The sequence below is a fragment of the Fukomys damarensis genome, unplaced genomic scaffold (assembly GCF_012274545.1).
Source record: "Fukomys damarensis isolate Sample0158 unplaced genomic scaffold, DMR_v1.0_HiC HiC_scaffold_12, whole genome shotgun sequence".
Taxonomy (NCBI): domain Eukaryota; kingdom Metazoa; phylum Chordata; class Mammalia; order Rodentia; family Bathyergidae; genus Fukomys; species Fukomys damarensis.
In genome coordinates, this window is record NW_022900924.1 from 21,701,729 (window position 1) to 21,721,125 (window position 19,397).

Below are 19,397 nucleotides of genomic sequence, written 5' to 3' on the forward strand. Positions count from 1 at the left end.
ACTGAGCTACATCCCCCAATCTTTTTTTATTTATTTGAAATAGAATTGCCTTAAATTGTCCACGTGGGATTCAAACTTGCAATCCTCCTGCCTCAGCCTCCACATTAGCTGGGATTATAAGCATACCACCACTACACCTGGCTGTTTACCTGTTTTGTCTTTTTTTTTTTTGTACTGTACATTGAACTGGAGTCTGTGCGCTTGCGAGGCAGGAGGTGGAACCACTGAGCTAACTCCCAGCCTTGTTTTTTGTTTTTTGAGACAGGGTCTCACTATGCAGTCCAGGCTGGCCTTGAATTCACTATGTAGCCCAGCTTAGTCTTGAACTCATGGTAATCCACCTGCCTCAACCTGGATCCCAGCCTGGAGTGCTGGGATCACAGGTGTGTGCCACCTCACCAAGCTGTGTACTTGATTTTGAAATATTTCTCTTTGCTGCAATTGGGACCTGGGGGAGGCAGAGACGGTGGTGTGGCACTGTGGAATGTGGGGACCGAGTCCAACAGGCAGTGCATACCCCAAAGGATGGCACTGGAACTGCATGGACAGTTGGGTGAGCTCAGTGGAGCAGAGGACATAGAGAGGAGTTGCTGCAGAGCTGCTCCTTAGCTGGGAGCTCCTGGTCCTGTGCCATGAGTGACACCCTCTATATATACCCCAGAGCGACATGCTACTCATACATGGACACATGACACACATGTACATCGGAGTTAACCTGCTGCCCCACATGCACACACATGCCTGCACCAGAATAACCCACTGCATGCAATGCACACACACACACCCATACACACAGAAGTAACCCATCACACATATATACACACATTCTGGAAAGAATCTGTATCAGACTGCTATTTTAAAAAGATTTTGCCATGCTATGGTATTCTGTTCCATGTCACGTTTTTCTTTTTTTCTTTCTTTTTGGTATGGGGAATCAGACTCAGGAGCTTGCACTTGCCAGGCAGGCATGGCACCACTGAGCTAAATCCCAAGCCCTATTTTGTCATTTTTAAAACGCTGCTGTTTACCCCTGAATGTGATTTTTCAGTGTGCTGTGCCACTGTGGTGACTTGAACACACCAGGCGGGTGTCTGTGTGCTGCTGTGTGCTGGGACGGAGCTGCCCCTTGGGAGGGACCTTCTCAGCCTGTCCCCATGCTTTCTCCATCCTCACAGTGAAATGTCCACACAGCTATTAGTTTTTGGAGCCAAGCATTCAATTTAGTATCACTTCTGGGCTGAGCGAAGAGAGCAAAGCCATTTCTACTTGACTCTGAGCATTTACTGCAGTGTGAGCGCTGTGCATTGGTGCAGATTAGAGGGGGTGAGAGGCCGGCCTGGGTGCATTAGGAGTCTTGCTGTAATGGCTGTGACAGGGCAGGTCGGACCCCCAGCTCACTGAGATTGTTGACACCCTTTGGCCGTTTCTTCCCTCGCTGGCTGCGAGCTCGGTGCATGAACCAGGCACTCTGGACTTGAGGCATCTGCACCTGTCTGCTTGGTTGGAGGAGCCCAGCCTGCTGCTGGGAGTGACTACAGTGGCAGCCACGCCTCAGGTCCCCCCTCCATGGAGCCCACCCAGCAGGAGGCCCCAGGAGCCTCCAGGTGGTCCAGTGCCCACAGTACCACAAATGGCTTCAGCCCGATGTCAGCACAGAGATGTACCTGGAGCCCAGGGCTGGCCCGGAAGTGAGCCTCACACGATAGATAGCCTCCTCCGGAGGACAGACGTCTCCACCTCAGAGCCTTGGCCAGGAGAAGGTGTGGACTGTACCGTCAGGCACATCCTGCCTGCCGTGAGGAGGCCCGGGTAGACCCCCTGGGAGACCAGCCCAGGAATCCTGGAGGAAGCAGCACCGGGGCAGTGGAACCATGCTCAGCTCAGCTGTCAAGGCAAAGATGAGAGAAGTTCACTAAGTCCTGGGTCTCTGCCCCAGAACCACACGAGAGGAGAGACTGCACACCTCCCTGCTGACGGGCCTTGCAGCTCTCAGGCTTAGCCCCAGGAGAGAGGGCAGGAGGACTCTCCTCCAGTGCCCGGTGCTCACTGCCTTGGGGACCTGCAGGTGAGGCCCAGAGCAGGGCTTCAGGAAGGCTGGGGGCCCCATCATGTGCTGTGGGTGTCCGAGGCCATGGCCAGGTATGTGTCTGTGTCCTCCTCTGCCTCCATGCCTGTGTCTGCACCGTCTGTATCTCCTCATCTGTGTCTGTGTGCAGAGTCGGCCAGAAAATGTAGACACGCTCAGCAGCTCACCGTGCTTGACACCCTCCAGAAGCTCATGGCCACCACTCTGAGCACCTCTCAAGAGTAATGTGTATTGATAAATTTGGTACTGAAATACGTGCACAAGGTTTGCTTTTCCAATGGGTGCCTACTTTTTTGGTGGCCCCTGTATAGACAGATGTAAGCGAATGCCCAGGACAGGAGGGGTTTCTTCTAACCTGGGCCTATGGGGCTGGGTACGAGTTCCGTGGACGTTGCTACCGCCCATTTCCCAGGGTACCTGAGGCAGCCGGCCCCTCTGTTGTGTTCTGAAAGCCGCCCTTCTGGTCTTCAGTTTGCATTTATCAACTCTGCCAGCTTTTATGGCACAGTGGAGTGGAAGCTGTGTCACAGTTGGAGACGCCATCCGTATGCACACTGACATTTCGAGGCCAGGTCCCGTCCTGTGTGAGTCGCCCGTGTTGCTTGCGTGGCTCCTGTGGCCCGGGTGGTGCCATCCCAATGGTCACACGAGCTCCATGGTCCAGGTGTCGGAGGCTGGAGTGTGCACTGCAGACTTTGGTGCCAGAGACGGGAGTCCTCCTGACTCAGCCACCCCGGCCTCAGTCCCCCGCTCTGTGAAACACGTGAGCTAAGAGAGGAGTCCCTGCCTCATGGTTTCTCATAGAACCGGGCAGCACCCCACTCCAGCCTCCCCAGCCCCACGCCGCTCGGCTTCTGTCCCCCATAAAGGTGCCTTTGACCTCCCATTCCCCTGTTGGTGGCAGTGTGTGTGGCCCTGGTCCCAGGAGCATCTGCGCAGCGTGTTTCCAGGAGAGCACTTGGGTGGGGCAGGGCAGCTGCTGGCTTTCGTGGTAACTTCTGTCTGAGATGATCTTCCAAAGCCGGGACTTGGAACTATCACCGCTTGCAAGCGGGGTGTGAGAATTTTCTTTGCTGTGCACGACGCTTTTGCCTTTAAAAATTTCATAACATGTGCTTTTATTGCACAAAAATATCCACTCTTGCCTTTCTCCTTGTCTTGTGCTTCGCTGTGCTTGGCTTAATTAAGAGATGTGAAAGTGCACAGATGCTCAGTGCAGTTTCTTGTTCATCTTAAGGGACACTCTTGGACCGACCATCAGCGGCATCTCAGTCTGAGTGCTAGGTGTTTTGGCGAGCTTATAAAACCTGATTTGTTTCCTGGAAAAAGCATCATTTCATGAATGGTTAATCAGGAGATGGATGCATGCTAATAGAATTAGAAGAGGGACTTCTAGCTACAAATATTGTAGTGAAATATTCATACAAAGAGCCCAGAGAAGGTTTTCCTCGGACAACTTCTTTTTCGTTGCTAGGGTTAGGGTGTGCTTCGGTTGTGTGGGGTGGTCTAGGCAGAAGGAACCAGAGAGGTGGCGGGCTCAGCTGGAAGCACTTTCAAATCTCTAGCAGTGATGCTCGGGCACAGGACTGTGCGGCAGGTGCCGTGAGCTCGGGGTCTGGGCAGAGGATGGGGTGATGGAGGCAGCCCCAGGGTGGCAGGCGTCAGGAGAGCTGGGGAGGAGGAGCTGCTCCTGGTGGGGCTGTGGGGGAGGCACACTGCCTGCCCATGAGGACCAGCAGGTCTTGGATGGGGTAACCTTGTTGGAGAGGTCAGAACACAGCAGGGACGGGCAGAGCTAGGCAGGCAACCCATCGGCCCATGAGCTTTGTGAGCTGTCCACGAAACCCACGGAGCAGAAACCACAGAGGCAGGGGGCTTGGCTTGAAGAATCCAGGCTGGGGCTGCACTTCCTGAATGGGAATTTGGCTGTGGCATCCCAGGGAAGTTACCCAGCCTTTCTGGGCTTTAGTGTCCCTGTGTTCAAGGAGACAGTGAGGACAGGATCCTGCCCCAGGGAGGTGGCCGGGTGTCTAGGCTTCACATGGGTTTGGAGTGGAGAAAGTGCTGCTGGGAGTCTCCTGTTCACACACAGCAATGAGAGGCTGCTGGGGTGGCGAGGTTTCCCCAGATCTATCCAGTACAATCTCGCTCACGCAGCATCTTCTTGGTGTGGGGCCGCAGAGATGAGACCAACAGCCCCGGCCCGGGACAGCATGCTGACGTCTGGCCTCAGCACTCGGTGTCAGCATGGGCACCTGGATGCTTCCTTTCAGGAGCGGAGCCCCTGAGCTGGCGGGGCCGTGTTCTTCTCCCTGTGACCTGCAGCTCACAGCACCCACTAAGTGCACATGAGCCTGAAAGCTGTGTTGTCTTCCTCCCATTCTGCGCAGCTCAGGAAGTGGCGGTGGGCACTGAGAAATGCCTGGAACTCCATTGTGCTGCGTCCGTTTAAGACGCCTTGGTCATCTTGGAGCCATGACCCTCAATGCCGCTGTCTCAGCGGGCAGGGCCCAGCGCAGAGACCTCGAGCACCAGACCCACCAGTGCCTGCGTCTGTCTGTCTGTCTGTCCACTCAGCGGAACCCACTGCAATCCAGATTTTTATAGATCCGCCCTGGCTGTGTTGCGGTCACCCATCTGCCTGGAGCATGGAGTGTGCGGCCCGGCCAGCCTCCGGGGGCGCCATCTGTGACTCACGTCAGCCCCGGCTCAGGAACCACACAGGCCAGGCTGAGGGCCCTCACTGCTGTCTGCGCCTCACACACGCTTGGCCCAGGACGTGTGGCTCACCAGGCAGAGCCGCTCACCTGTGCTCTCCATGTGGGGAGGCTGAGGCTGGAGGATGGTAAATTCCAGCCCAGCCAGATCAGTTTGAGTGATTGAGTGCGAGCCTGTTTCAGAGTAAAAATAGAGAAAAGAGATGGGGCTGCTCGGGTGAAGTCTGGTGTGCCGTCTGCTGTGATCCATTCTTAAAGTGTAGACATTCAGCACGTCTTATGGTCAATCCATGCATAACCTTGTCCCTTCTCTTTCCCCTGGCTGGTGGGGTCCCTGCTCTTCGTGGCCGGACAGTGCACCGTCTCCTCCTGACCCTCTCCCTCTGGGGCTGTGGAGCCCACAGGCCCGAGCAGAAAGTCACAGAGACACAGGCCCATGCGGCCTCTGCTGAAGTCCGCCCCTCTCCTTCCAGGTGGATCCCGTCTTCACCAGAGAAGTAAGAGCCCGAGTGCAGAGGTAAGGACGGGGTGGCCGTGAGCCCCAGGGCCACCCCACCAGGCCTCACGCGGGTCCTGGGCTCTCCACTCGTGGAGGGAAAGGCCGTGGGAGGTGCTGGAGATACGACTGGCACGATCACATGCCAGGGCCCGGAGGATGGCGGGGAGGCCCCACCTCGAGCACCCGCTGCCTGTCTGTGGCTCAGGGACATCTGTGAGCAGCACGGGAGGTCAGAGTGGCTTTGCAGGGGTCAGGGCAGGTTCCTCCACCCCTGCCCCTGGCCTTCAGGTGCCACGGTGACTGCAGCACCTGGTTCAGGCTCTGCAGAGTGTGGGCAGTGGTGGGCAAGGGCAGCTCAGCTCAGCCCCAAAGGGTGTGGTGCCCGTGCCCCAGGACCCGGCTGTGTCCCCCACCACAAAGGCTCTGTGTGTCTGGTGCAGGGCCCTGAATTTGAGAACTCTGGGGAGGCTGGAGTGAGAGCAGGATGGAGGGATGCGGGAGAGAGGCAGAGCTGTGTCACCTGATGAAACAGCCAGGGAGGCTGGGGATCAACTGCTCTCTGAGGCAGTGCTGCTCCCTCCATTCACCTTTCTGCTCACCTCTATTCATATTTTTAGAATTATCTGAAAAAAGACTGAGTTCTTAGGAAAATGTTTCCTCTATCACAGAGTGGAGCGGCCGGACAGCATAATTGCGATTTAGGCATTGCTCATACCGGGCGTGTTCAGAGCGGAAACAGCTGTCACCATCCCTGCCTCCCTCCCCAGGATTCTGACTGCAGGTTTCTCCCCCGTGCTGACTCCCTTGCTGAAGCCTTTGTCTGCAATGCTTCCTTCCTCTTTCCTCCCTCCCTCCTTCCCTTCCATTCCTTTCTTTTCCTTCCCTTCCTTCTCTCCTTCCTTCTTTTGTGGTACTGGGATTGAACCCAGGGTCTTTGCACTGAGCCACATCCCCAACCCATTTTTAATTGTTTTATGTTGAGTCAGGATCTCAGCAAGTTGCTAAGTTGCCCAGGCTGGACTTGAACTTGGGGTCCTCCTGCCTCAGCCTCCTAGAGTGCTTCGATAGCAGCCATGCCTCGCCAGCTAATGATGCTTACTTTTGGATCTGGAGCTTTTTTCCCAAGTCACCTTGTCACTCCTGCTGGCCCTTCTCATGAGCTCACTGCAGTAACCCGCTGTCCACCCCTTCTTCCAGGGCCCTCGGTGTGCGGCTGCTTGGGGAGATGCCACAGGGGGACCTGCATGCCGCCCTGAAGAGCTGCTCAGCGCTGGTGAACAGCTCGCTGTCGGAGGGCATGTCGGCTGCCATCCTGGAGGTGAGGTGGTGCCGCCTGTCCTGCTCCACTGCTCTCCCTGACCAGAGCCTTGCCCTTGTCAGGGCTGAGCAGGTGGTACATTGTGGTCTGTGGGTTACCAGATCCCTGTGAAGTCCCCCATGGGGCACAGAGCCACCTGTTCACTCACTGTGCCATCTCCCACCCAGCTACAGGACGAAGGAAAATGGCCGAGGTCCCTGTGACAGGAAGGCACCAGGGCGGGACAAGTGGGGACAGGAAGTGGGACGGCAGTCCCTTATCTGGCTTTCTGGTCTGCTGCTCTGTGATCTGGGCCCAGCGAGAGGGGGTGGCCCTATACATGGGGACCAAGGGATAGCTGAGCTCGTCCTCCCCTGCTGGTCCCTGTAGTCCCTCATCTGCTCTCGCCAGATGTCATTCGGCCTACCTCTGCACCTCTGTGTGCGGCCAGCTGCGGGGAGAGCCCTGCTGGCCATGTCCACTCCTGGTAAGGACCAGCCCTGTGTGCCCCTTGCCTGTGACCACCTGGGGCATCTGAGGCTGCAGTGCTCAGCTCCCCAGCCAAGCCATGCCCAGCCGACCTCATGTCCAGGCTCGTGGCTATGCGGGGTCTCCGGCATCTCCCCACAGGGACAGCGTACACAGCATACTTGGCACCCATGCTTACATGTGTCTCACACATATGATAAAGCCTGCATGGAAAGGAGGTCACATGGCCATCGGAGCCAAAGTCCCTTGAACCAGTGTCCCCAGCATTCACGTAGCCCGGGATCCTATTGGAGAGGATCCAGGTCCAAGGTCACAAGCTGAGGGGCTCAGACTGTGGTTCACAGAGTAGGAAAATGTTTTCCTCTGAGTTTTAAGAAACCATGGACTTCTTAGGTCTGATATTTTCTTTTAATCTGGCCTCATTCAAAAGAGGAAGAAACCTGAAGAACCACAAATGCAGGGGGGCAGTAGAAGCTGAACAGTACCCCATGGGCTCGGTGGGCAGGCGCTTTGTGGCCTGGCTCTGTGATGCTTGTCTTCAGCTAGAGTTGCTGCTGAGTCTGCGTGTCCCACGATGGCCACGGAGCGGGACCCTCGTCTCCACTCAGGAGCTTTGCAGTGTGTCCGGGATGCCAGCCCTACCCGAGCAGCTGCCGGCTGCTCCTTCATGTGCAAACACACGTGTTTTCCAACTTCCAAAGGAACGTGCAGAGGGGTTGGTGATGCATCCATGGCACTGCACAGGCGCGGCCGTCAGATCCGCAAGCGGAAGTGGGGAGGGCCGCGCATTAGACCGATCCAGATGTGGGGAGCTTCATCGCGAGCCCACGCTCATGCCCGAAGGAAGTGAACTCTGACCTCTCAGATTCTGCTCTGTTGTCCCGTGGGAGCGTGGAAGAGCCCCATTTGCTCCAAAAGCATCTCAGCTGGCTGCGTGGCAGTAGGGTACAGACTCCGAAACAGAGGTTGTTTCAAGCCTCAGTCTGTGGAGTTAAGCCTGTACATCGGAAAAACATGGGGCATTATTTTCTTATCTGTCATCCGAGGGCACATCTCTCCTCTGCACCCCGCCATCCTCGCTCCATGTACCCAGGGTCTGTCTGGGGTGTGGCCCTTAGTGATTCTGGACTCCCCAGGTGTTGGCCCTGTTGGCCCTCTGCAAAGCCCTTGGGAACTTCTTCATGAGATCCTCCTGGGCTGTTTTTGCCTGAGGTGTCGGAGGGAAGAGCCTGCTGCAAACCCCAGTCTTGAACCCACAGGATGCAGATGGGACTCTAAATACAGGAGGGAAGCCGGGAGGACCCTCTGTGAGCTGGCCAGGCAGCCTGGCATGGTTTAGTCCCAGATGACCTCAGGGTGGGCACCAAACGGCCACTGGGGCAGGCAGCAGGGGCACCAGTGCGCTGGTACCTTGGGTCAGGAAAGCACTGGCGTGGGGCCAGAGCTTGGTGAGACCCTGAGACTTCTGCTCACACGGTGCTGTCCACATCATGGACACTGACTCACTCTGGCTGTGCAGGGAGCCACAGTCCCTACGGAACACAGGCTGAGGTGGGGCAGCGACACATTTCTGAAAGCCAGTGTCACTGCTTAGGATGAGATTATTTTTTTGAGACAGGGTCTCACCAAGTTGCTCAGGGTGGCCTTGAACTTGCTCAAGAGTTGTATTAGAGGTTTGCTGATGGTATGAGCTGGTCTTGCTTCTGAACCCAGGTGTGGACAGTCCTCACCATCTGGCAGGCACCTGCACAGAGCAGGCCGGCCTAGGTGCCCATAGCTGAGGGAGAGCCATGGCAGTCTGGAGAGTCCTGGGGAGGCAGCTCTGTGGCCCTGTGGGTTGCCCCCAGACTACAGAAGGAGCCACAAAATGCTGCCCCAGGAGGTGCAGCCACTCTATGCTCTGCTTCAGGCATCCTGCCCTAGCCTCCAGGGCAGCAGGGCCAGGCTGTAGGACATCAGGCCGCAGTCCCAACCTTCAGGCAGGGGATAGCTGGCTCGTAAATAACGGGAGCAATAAGCTGTGTCCCCTTTGCTCTCTGCCTGCAGAGACGTGCTCCGTCCAGGTGCCCACTAGGAGACAGCGTCCCCACAGGCACAGGAGTGCTGGTCCCTAGGTTCCCAGGGAAATTCGCAGACGCTGCTCTGTGACAGAGCCTGATGTCAGTGGTCCTTTCCCACAGCTTCCGAATGCAGGAAGCAGCTAAAGCTCAGGCGCACTTCGAAGACACGGCATGGGGGTGGCCGGATCTGGGCTTTGTGAGTGGAGGGAGCCCAGCCAAGCCCAGCTCCGCCCACTGGACCTGCTCCTCATCGTCACCGAGCCCCTAATGACCTCTCTTCTCCACCCCTCAGGCCATGGATCTGGAGGTCCCTGTGCTGGCCAGGAACATTCCAGGGAATGCCGCTGTGGTGACGCACGGAGTCACAGGGCTGCTGTTTGCAGACCCACAGGTAAGGACGGTACCTGGCTCACCCACGCGTTCCCGGCTGTGTGCAGAACGCCTGCACTGCCGCGCCCCGCCTAGCAACCTCTCCGTGCCCCGAGTGCAGCCTGTGCAGCCACTGCTGTCACTGCCCTGGGTGCCCTGGGAGGTGTGGCTGTGGGTCAGAGGGGAGCTCCGATCTACCCTGACTCTCGCACTGAAGTGAAGGTAAGCACAGGTGGATACTCAGGGGTGAGGGGAAGCTCCCATGCTGCACTTTAGAAAACAAACCAGAGACCATGCAGCCGGTGCGGGGGCGGGGGTAGGACGCCAGCGGTCTCTGCCTTCCTATGACCTGTGGAACAGGTGCCCTCGGGCCACCCAGGAAGCCCACGACCGTGTGGCCTGGTGTGAAGCACCTCTCAGTTCCACAGACACAGGGATATGCTCCCATCTTCCCGCTGTCCTTGTGCTTGAAGCCCAGTCCCTTCGCAGGGCCTTCGACCTGGCTGAGCTGCCCAGGTCCCTAAGGACTGCTCCCTTCGGACAGCTCCGCCTCCTGGGCTCTAGCGGGGAAGGGCCGGTGGCCTGTGCCTCCGTCAGCACTGAGGGTTCAGCATAGCCAGACTCATCCCAGTGTGAAAGCGTGTGCGTTCATTCAGAAACACAGGGAGTCAGTTTTAAAAATTATAACGACGCCAACATTTGAAAACTCGGTCATTAAAACGTCCCATAGCAGATGCTGAGTCTGGGCTGGCTTCCTGTCCTGAAATGCGGTTATAGGTCACTCCTTTCACTCTGGCTTTCTGTGGTCATGGGTTTGAGCACAGATGAGGTGCGGGTCCTCCTAGAGGCAGAGGGATTTCAGTGCTCGCCTTCCTCCACCATGGCTGAGACGGACACTGCGGCTGGGGTCAGCTGGGAGAGTACTGTGGATCAGGGCCCCACTCAGGATAAGCCCCTGCTGATGATAGGTCTGCCCAGAGCCCAGAGAGCACGGAGGCAGCTGCAGGGCCCTGAGGCTTATTTACTGCTGGTGGCGCCTGCAGGACCAGACCGGCTGAGGCCAGCTCCAGCTGGAATGCACAGTCAGTCCTGCAAGGTGAGGCCCTGTCCGGGAAGACAGCCTCGGTTTACACTCAGCACAGTTTCGGAGAACAAGTCCTGAGTCCCTGGGAGCTGCGGCCCCAAGGCCCGGCCCTCAGTCCTGCCCTCATGCTGACTTTACTGCAGACTGCTTCTGATTCCAGCACTTTGCTGTTAGTTTTGCAAAGGATGTTTTAAAAATAGAGCTTTTCTGGTTTCACCTGGGGTGGGTTGCATTTCTTAACACTCCGAAATCGTATGCTAGACGTGGAAGTCGCACATGGTTTGGTTTTGTTTTCTTCATAGTCTCCATCAGACTTCACCCAGCACAGTCTGGCAGCTGATGCTTTAAAAACAAACAGATGCTTTCACCAAGTCCGGGATTGTGGTTTGTGTTCAGCTGAGGAGGAATGACCTTAACTGTGGGGTGGCTGTCAGCCTTGGGAAGATTAATTTCAAGTACGTATCCACCGAGGAGCTATCAGCAGTGTTTCATTTATTAACAAGCATCCATGTCAGACTAGTGGGCTTGCAAGTTAAATGTATTTACCCATATAGAAAATGTACATACTATAAAGGAAGTACGGGCAGCCATGAAAGCGCTTTAGGTCTATGCTCCGTCTAGAGCTGGTAGTTCTGCTGTAGCTCTTATTCCTTAACTGAGACTACAAAGACACTTAACCTCTAAATGCAGGCTAGAGGTCACAGGCAGAAGCGTTCAGGGCAGCGGGGGATTGAGGTGTAGAGAGGGGTTTGGGCAGTGCCTCGGAGCAGAGTGGGGACCCAGGTGGCAGCCAACAGGTTGGAGGCCCTGGTCCCACGCCACGAGGGCCTCTATTCACCCACATCCCTGGGCCTGCACCTGGCTAGCCGGTCACCCTCAAGCCTGCAATTTGGCTCAGCCACAGCTGCTTCGACCCACAGAGCCTGGGAGACGTGGGAGGAGTCCTCTGTGCCCATCCTCCGCGTGGCAGCTCAGGAGGCCGGGCAGAGGTGCGTGTGAGGAAGCGTTCCCTTTCCCCGCACTCCAGGCCACTGAGGTGGGGAGCCCACGGTGCAGCTGGGAATCTGCCCTCGGAGGCCAGCTGCTTCCCGACAGGAGTGCAGGCCAGGCGTTCCCTCCCTCCCCAAGACGTGTCCCCGACATGGGAGTGAGCTCGGGCATGGTATGCAGCCGCCCTGCCTCCCCTGGCCCTGCTGTGCTCTCTGCTGTCCCCTTTGCCTGGCTGTGCCCTCCTTGCTGTTCTCCCTGCCCTTCGCCCTGCATGGTGTCACCTGCAGAGCCGCTCATGGGTGCCCAGCTCCTCCCTCGGCCACCGCCCACTGGACCTCCGTCCTCCAGTGCATGCGGAGACACCGTCCCAGCCCTCAGGGCTCTAGCTGTCCCCCTGCAGCCATCCCAGGGCAGCGCCAGCACCCCGGGGAGTGAAGCTGCTGCTGGTAGCTGTTCCCATAACTGCGGAGGAGACTGAGGGAGCCCACCAGGAGGGCACACCCAAGACAGGAGCTGGCTTTTCAGACCCCCACCACCAGACACCCTCAGCCTGGTAGGCAAGATAATCTCTGTTTTCACACCCAGATCCCTGGAAACTGATTTAAGTGAAGCTTTCCCAGTCTGCTCCACATCGATTTCTCATCACTGCACAATAATCTTGAGATTTCTCCTCTTAAAAGTTGAGCCATTTTCCAGCTGCATTTTATAGCTTCAAAATTAAGATCCATTTGCTATTTAGCCCAAACCGTTAATCCATTTCTCTCTCTGGGACAGACTCTTAAAGGGTAGCTCGAGCCTATGCTGGAGAAGATACCGTTTGTGTTTTAGGCAGAAGTAGGAAATAATGCAGGACATTAACAGTGATGATGGCTAACAGTTAATAGGTGCGTGTTACGTCCTCCCTGACCTTAGGGTTCCACGTCATCAGCATCTTACTAAGGGTTATTTCTCCTTCTCTTTTATTCATTTATTAATTGTTTGGATATTTGAAAGAAGGTCTTGCTATGCACTTCAGGCTGGCTTTGAACTCACCATGCAGCCTGGCTGGCTTCAAACTTGAAGCTATCCTCCTGCCTCAGCCTCTGAGTGCTGAGATTATGGGTGTGCACCACTACACCTGGTGGTTTCTTGTTCTCTGACAGCAGTGACTTTGGTGTCAGTCAGCAGTCCAGGCACATCGGGCCACTGCTGGCCCCAGACTTTCGCCAGCCTCGGGCTCAGGCTGGAGTTTCCTGCTTGAAATCTGTGTGATCCTAGTCGTGTTTCTTGTCCTGTGCTGTCCCTCATCTGACGATGGAGGTAATGATGCATCTCCATGGCACCCTCAGCCAAGGTGGAAACGCAGGGCAGACCGTGTGTGGCCTGTGGAGGAGGGAGCTCATGGTCGGTTTATGGGCTTGTGACCAGGGGCCGTACTGCTCATCATTGGGAATCACGGGCTTGCCTGCTGGGGGCGTTCACACATGGTAACTGGGCATTAGGAGCCAGTGTAGGGGTGAGGCCGTGGAGTCCCCAGTACAGCACCTTCAGAGGCAGGGCTTTGGGGTGGTGCCTGGGTCATGGGCTCTGATTTAACCTGCCAATGGGTTGGTCGTTTGCTGTCTCTCTGGGCATGGACAAGAGGGAGAGTCCTACTGAGGGGCCTGAGCTGTATGGACCCCAAGCCCTCTCTGTCCGCCTCCTGTCTACCACAAAGTGGGTGTCTGTCTACACCACATGCTCCCTAGTGTGATGTCCTGCCTCACCCTTGGGGCCAAGCAACCTTGGGCCAAAGTTACCCTACCTTCTTTAAGCGGTGTCCCCTGTGTTTTGTGATGTGACAGACTGACAATCACTGCTGAGTTCTCCAAGCTGCATGACCTGACAGGCCCAGCCCACTAAGGGTGAATCAGCTCACTTAAAATAAAAACAGCTGGGCACAGTGGCACACACCTGTAGCCCCAGCACACTTGGGGAGGCTGAGACAGGATGATTGCTACAAGTTTGAGTCCAGACTGGGCTATTAGTGAGTCCAAGAGCAGCCTGAATTGCATTGTGACACCCTGGCTCAAATACAGAGCAGAACAAGACAAAAAAGCAAAGACCAAAAAACAGAAGATATATATTTTAATGTCATTTCGATTTAACTCATCCCTTCCTACTTGTGCCTTTCAAGCTAACATCAAGACCAGCAAAGTATACATGTTCTGTTTTTGTGGGAAGCCTTGGGAATCCTGTTTGAGTCTGGCACTTGAGCTGGTCTCACTTTGGAGAGGAAGTTTTTATCAAAAGGCCTGATTTGCATCCACCTCTACACAACTTACAGGTGAAGAAGAAGCAGGTTCACATTCCCAGCTTGTTCTAAATACGGGGGGACCCTGGTTTGCCAGCATAATTTGTTCCGGATACACGCTTGTAATCCAAAGCACCTGTCCATCAAAGTGGATTTCTCCACAAGAAATAGTGCGAACTCAGGTGATTTGTTCCATATGAAATTGACCAAAATACCATGATATAATACAAAATATTAAAGGAAATACAAAATGTAAAGGAGAACAAGTTAGCCTGCCCCTGGCCTTCTGAACCCTCGTGGCTGGTGCAAGGGAGACAGAGGAGGCCGTGCAAGGCGACTTCACTGCCACTGCGGGGCCACGGCTGTCTGCTGGCTCCATGGATCTTTCTCTTTCCAAAGAGCTGTCCAGGGACACTCGCCTTTCCTCCTTTTGAGGATGTCGCAGAAATGGGACCCTGCGTTGTCACTGAACAGATTCCTCGCTCATGCGCCACAGCCTTATTTGGGGGGTGCTTTTCCGCACTGTTTTCCACGTTTCCCACACTTCGCACACATCTCCCCAGTCTCATTTGAGGTGAGGGATTCCCCTGCCTCTTCCTCCACCCCCTCCCTGGATTCCTGCCATGGGGAGATCGCCCACGATCCCGCAGAGGGACTGGGGTGGTAGAACCATTGGCTTGGTGAGACCATGTGACTCTGGCACCATTGCTGTTCGTATCACAAGACACGGTGACCTGCTCGTCGACCTAACATTTAGTAAAAGTCTTTGCTCGTCTTGCTGGACACTCACAGAGCACGTTACTCGCTCCTACACTTCTCTTGTACTTAGGAGTTTTTGGGCAACTGGACCGGTATGAGTTTTAGAGGCTGATGTGACCCAAGGGGGCAGGAGCATCTAGGCTGGGAGCAGGCAAGGCTGCGGCGGTGGACAGTGGTCTCTGGGAATGGCCTGGACAGCTCTGTGACGGCTCCTTCCTCATCCTCACCTGTCCTCAGGGTCCCCACAGGAGGGTGCTGTGGTTCTGGTCCGCAGGGGGCACTCCCGGAGCTGCAGCTCGGACCAGGATCCTGGGGAGTCTGACCCAGAGCCCAGCCAGGTGGGCTGAGAGGTCCCCCTGACTCAGCCTCCCCTCCCCGGACCGCTGTCCTCAGGGTCTCATTTTGGTCTCCTGATGTCTGTCAGGTAAGGGAATGGAAGGGGAGGGGAGGGGAGGAGCTCCTTGAGGTGCGGCAGGAGCAGGTTCAGCCACCAGGTGGGGCTCTCGCCTCGGAACAGAGCCCCAGCCTACAGCCTCTGTGGCCTGGGATGCTATGCTCTTCCTGGCTGAGAGGCAGGAGGAGGTGGGTCTGCTCCAAAGTCTCCTTGGCTGTTGCTCTGCCGGCCCCTCAGTGAGTGAGCTCATTCCGGGGGCCTGGCTTGGGGATAGGCAGGTGGGGCTCAGAGTAAGGAAGTGGGGACTCCGGTTCTCAGTGGGCACAGCAGGGCCGGGCAGCTTCTGCCACTTTGCGATGCTGCACCAGCCGGCTCAGCTCTGGTCCCAGCCTGGCACCCGCTCTGCAGCCCAGATACTTCTAGACCTTGCACGGGCTGTGCCGCCTGCGTGGTCTGCTGGGGTTAACTGAAGTCTGAGTGCTTTCCCTTCCTTGGACCCGCCCGGGAGCTGCCTCCCTTCTGGGCACAGCTGCAGCAACTCCACTGCCTGGGTGCCGCTCTCACCAGGCGAGTCCTGGCAACCTCCTCCCTCAGGGGCCCTGTGGCTCCCTCTGGAACATGCTGGGGCTGCTGCTGCCCTCAGCTCCTCCGCTCTCCCCGTCTGGGCAGTGGCTGTGCACAGGGGCTCCCTGGCTGACCAAGCTCAATGACACCTGGGGCTTGATTCCCTTCCTGCTGCTTGGTGACTCGAGGCCTTGGACAGGTGCCTGCTTCCTTCCTGAACTTCTATAGCTCTCCTCTGGGGAGTCCTAGTAACAGTACCGCTCGCTCCCCTTTCTGCACTTCTAAAACCCAAAACAGCAGCTGAAAAGCTATTTTATCTTTCCTGAGTATGGGGCCGCCACTCCAGGGTCTCCGCACAGACGATGCACATGGGGCATGGTCTCCAACCTCAGGAGAGGACAAGCGTAGAAGACGTACGCTGTGCTGCGGGCTCTGGCTCAGGACCGTGCACAGCTAGTCCAGTGATGGCGAACCTTCTGCAGCCTTCAGCACTAACAGGCAGCTGGCTGTGGCTTGCAGGTTTGCCACCCCTGCTGAGTGCTTAATCAGTGCTGGTGGCTGTGACTGCCAGGTCCCCTGGACTCTGTCCCCACCGAGCTGTTGGTCACAGCCTGCTCCTCCTCCTTCCTCAGCCGGTGTGGAGGCGGGGTCGACTTTCTCCTTCCTCTCCATGCCTGGCTGCCACGCTGTGGCTGTATCTGGGCCCATCTGTGCCGTTGGACATGGGTGCTCAGGCACTCGGACTGGCTCCATTGAGATCACCAGCTGCCCCACTGGACTTGGTGCCTCCCTCCCAACCTGTGGTCGACGTGCAGGAGACAGAGCCCCACAGCTGCGGTGCTGGTGCCCGGGAGGCTGAGGTCCTGGGAACGGCGGCCTGAGTAACGGGAGGGAGATTTTGCTGCATGCCAGGGCTGCACAACTGCCCGAGTGTGTCAGGAGCACACGCACATGTGTCAGGTCCCGTGGTGGCCACGCACACACTCACACACATGGCTGTCATCCACAGTGGCGATTTAGTTAGTGACACGAAACATGAGCCCTGGGAAGTGTTAAGAAAAACAGCTCAGACACGCAGACAGCCCTTTCCAGACAGCCACATACTGAAGTGCAATTCTTACAACCTGCAGTTTCCAGAAGAGGACCTGTGCTGTGGCCAACACAGGAAAGTAAGGTGGGCAGGGGCCCTCTTCTGGCCGGTCGCCTTCAGGAAATCGCAAGCTGTATAAGAAAATATGGGTCCTGGGCCCCACTGATGAGCCCAGGCGGGGCCTTTGCCAGGTTTGGGGACACTTAGTGCCCTCACAAGCCCCCAGGACATTCTTGGTGCCAGCTGGGTCCGCAGCCACAGACCAAGCTCCTGCACCGTGGGCTCCCTGCACCTTCACAGCAGTACCAGCTGTGGGGCCTTCTCCCCACAGTTCCCGGGAAGCAGCTGGGAAGAGCTTTGCCGAGGCCTTCTGACAGCCCAGCCGAAACCCTGCATTGGATGTGACTGCTCAAGCATCTCTTGGAGAAGCGGGCACAGACCTCTGGTGGAGGTGGGGGTGCCATGCATGCCGAGAGCCTGCTGTACACTCCCTCGCACATTGGTGGCTTCTCCCGGTGCTGTGCTCAGTGGCCTAGCGGTGACCCCGCCGTGGCTGGGATGGACTTAAGTGTCTGTTTTGAGAAGCTGGTTCTTCTGTGGCCTCAGGAGATGGACGGGTGGGAAGGACTCAGTGACACAGGAGGTGTCTCCCCAGCAGCCAGGGACCACACAGATGGGAAAACGGCCGGAGGTGCTCAGCTCTGCTGTGTCACTGAGCTGGGCTGCGGCCCCCTGGACCCGGCACAGGTCTGGCCCCACACACACCTGGCCGGCTCTGTTCTTCACATTTTGAACAACTTGCTGTTTACATAAACACCAGGATGTAAGAGCACAGGAAACACAGCAACAAGCCAGGCCCAGGTCAACCACCACTGGCGTGGGATCCATGGGGGTGTAGGGTATGGGCCCCCAGGCCCTCTCAGGTAGGGCAGCCCACGCCCTGCTCAGCGCAGGCACAGGTCCATGGTTGGCATGGCCAGAGGGGCCTTGTTGTGTAGCCAAGGGACCCCACCTTGGCTGCTTGACAGTGACCACTGAGTCTGCATCAAGTCATGGTCAAAGGCTGGCTGGGCCCCTGTGACCCTCGTCAGTTCCAGTCCCAATTCCCCTGCAGCCCCCAGAGCTGGCGGGCCCCACTGGCACCCTTTCCATCTGGTCCTCAGGGCTGGTAGTGGCCATGCGTCCGGAGGGTGCCATCCTGGCCTCCCTGAGCAGCAGCTCCGGGTCCTTGAAGGCAGAGATGAGAGCCCGGCATGGCATTTCCCACCCATCCCATTGGCCAAGGCCAGAGCCCGGGACAACAGTCAAGCTGCTGTGCCTGGCCAGGCCTGGGCCACCTCTGTGTATCCTTCCTGGTCAGTGGAGGGCAGGGCCCCTGGGGACGCATATCATGCAGACCCAGCCCAGCAGGTGGCTCTAGGGGTCATGGGTGCTGACAACCTGGGCAGGGCTGGTCTCTAAGCCCAGGAGAGGAGGATCACAGGGCAGTGGGGACCTCTTGCCCCAACCGGGCTCCCACACCAGCCGTGGGGTATACAGTACCTGACCGGATCTCTATTGCTTATTTAGGACTTTTCCTTCAGGTTTCCTTGCTGAGAGGCAAAAAAGAGTCTTTTATGACAACCTATGCCTGCACACTCTATCATTTGGGTTTTGTTATGAAATGGCCTTTCAGGTTTTAGAGATAACACACAGGGGCTTGGGTTTTGGCCAGAGTCCCTTCATCAGATAAATCAAAGATATGAGCAGTACCATAAAATAAAATACCAGAGCCATCGCCTCTCAAATAACTTTAGTAGGAATGCTGGTCTGCCACAAGATGGAAATAAATACGTTACGTTTTTATATGAAAGGAACACCAATTTACTCTAAAATGTATACATAATACATAAAAATATAATTCTACTCTCACAAATGCTGCTGTTTATATTGCTAGCTGTAAAAGCATTCAACATTTAATTAACAATAGCTTGGAGGCTACGTGGATGTTGCTTTTGGGCAGCCCAGCGTTGTGCATCAACCTGGGCTCCAGCTGCACTGGGGTCACTGGGCTGTGTGAGCCTCGGCCCCGAGCTCTTCTCTGCTCTGACTCGTCACCCTGACTGCTGAGGGCCCAGTCACGTTGCGGTGGCCGGCAAACTACACCGGCTCTGGCTCACACGCAAGCACCATAAATAACGAATGTGCCCGTTCTCTTCCTGATGCTCTTTGATACCAAGATAATTCCAATTTTTCTAATTAGGGAGGGCTTTGCTATTAAAGCTGGTCATAGGAGCCTTGTCATTGTGGCACTCTGTCTGTGGGCATCAATAAATAATGAGCAGAGTGCAGCTGCGGTCCGCGGCCAGCGCAGCGCCTGGGCAGGGGAGGGATCCAGGGCCAGGCTATGCCACTCTTCCTCTCCTGGCAGCCATGGACTGGGTCTCTGCCCTTCCTTGCCTGACAAGGCCACCTTGAGTGCACAGTGCCCCAGCAGAGCCAGGCTGTGCAGGGGACTCAAACCCAGTCCTGACCATGGAGCCAGAGTACTAGGCAGGACCTGCACAGCAGCTGTGCCAGGCTGGAGGGTCTCAGGCAGTGACCTCAAAGAGGGGTGAACCCTGAAACTTGTACCATCTGCAAATAGAGATGGATTTCATTGATCTGGGGAAGAAAAGGGGAGGGAAGGGCAACTGATGACATTTAGTGCCCTATGCAAAGATTCATTCCAGTGCGTGTGCGTGTACA

At 56.4% G+C, this 19,397-nt stretch overlaps 1 protein-coding gene across 1 annotated transcript in view; it reads left to right on the forward strand.

Moving 5' to 3' along the window:
- Glt1d1 (glycosyltransferase 1 domain containing 1) overlaps window positions 1-19,397 on the forward strand; it is an 87,011-nt gene that overhangs the window by 51,917 nt on the left and 15,697 nt on the right. The window contains exons 9-11 of the mRNA XM_033762478.1: window positions 5,277-5,320; window positions 6,500-6,620; window positions 9,441-9,539. Coding sequence (XP_033618369.1) covers window positions 5,277-5,320; window positions 6,500-6,620; window positions 9,441-9,539 — 264 coding nt within the window. The remainder of the gene's footprint in view (window positions 1-5,276; window positions 5,321-6,499; window positions 6,621-9,440; window positions 9,540-19,397) is intronic.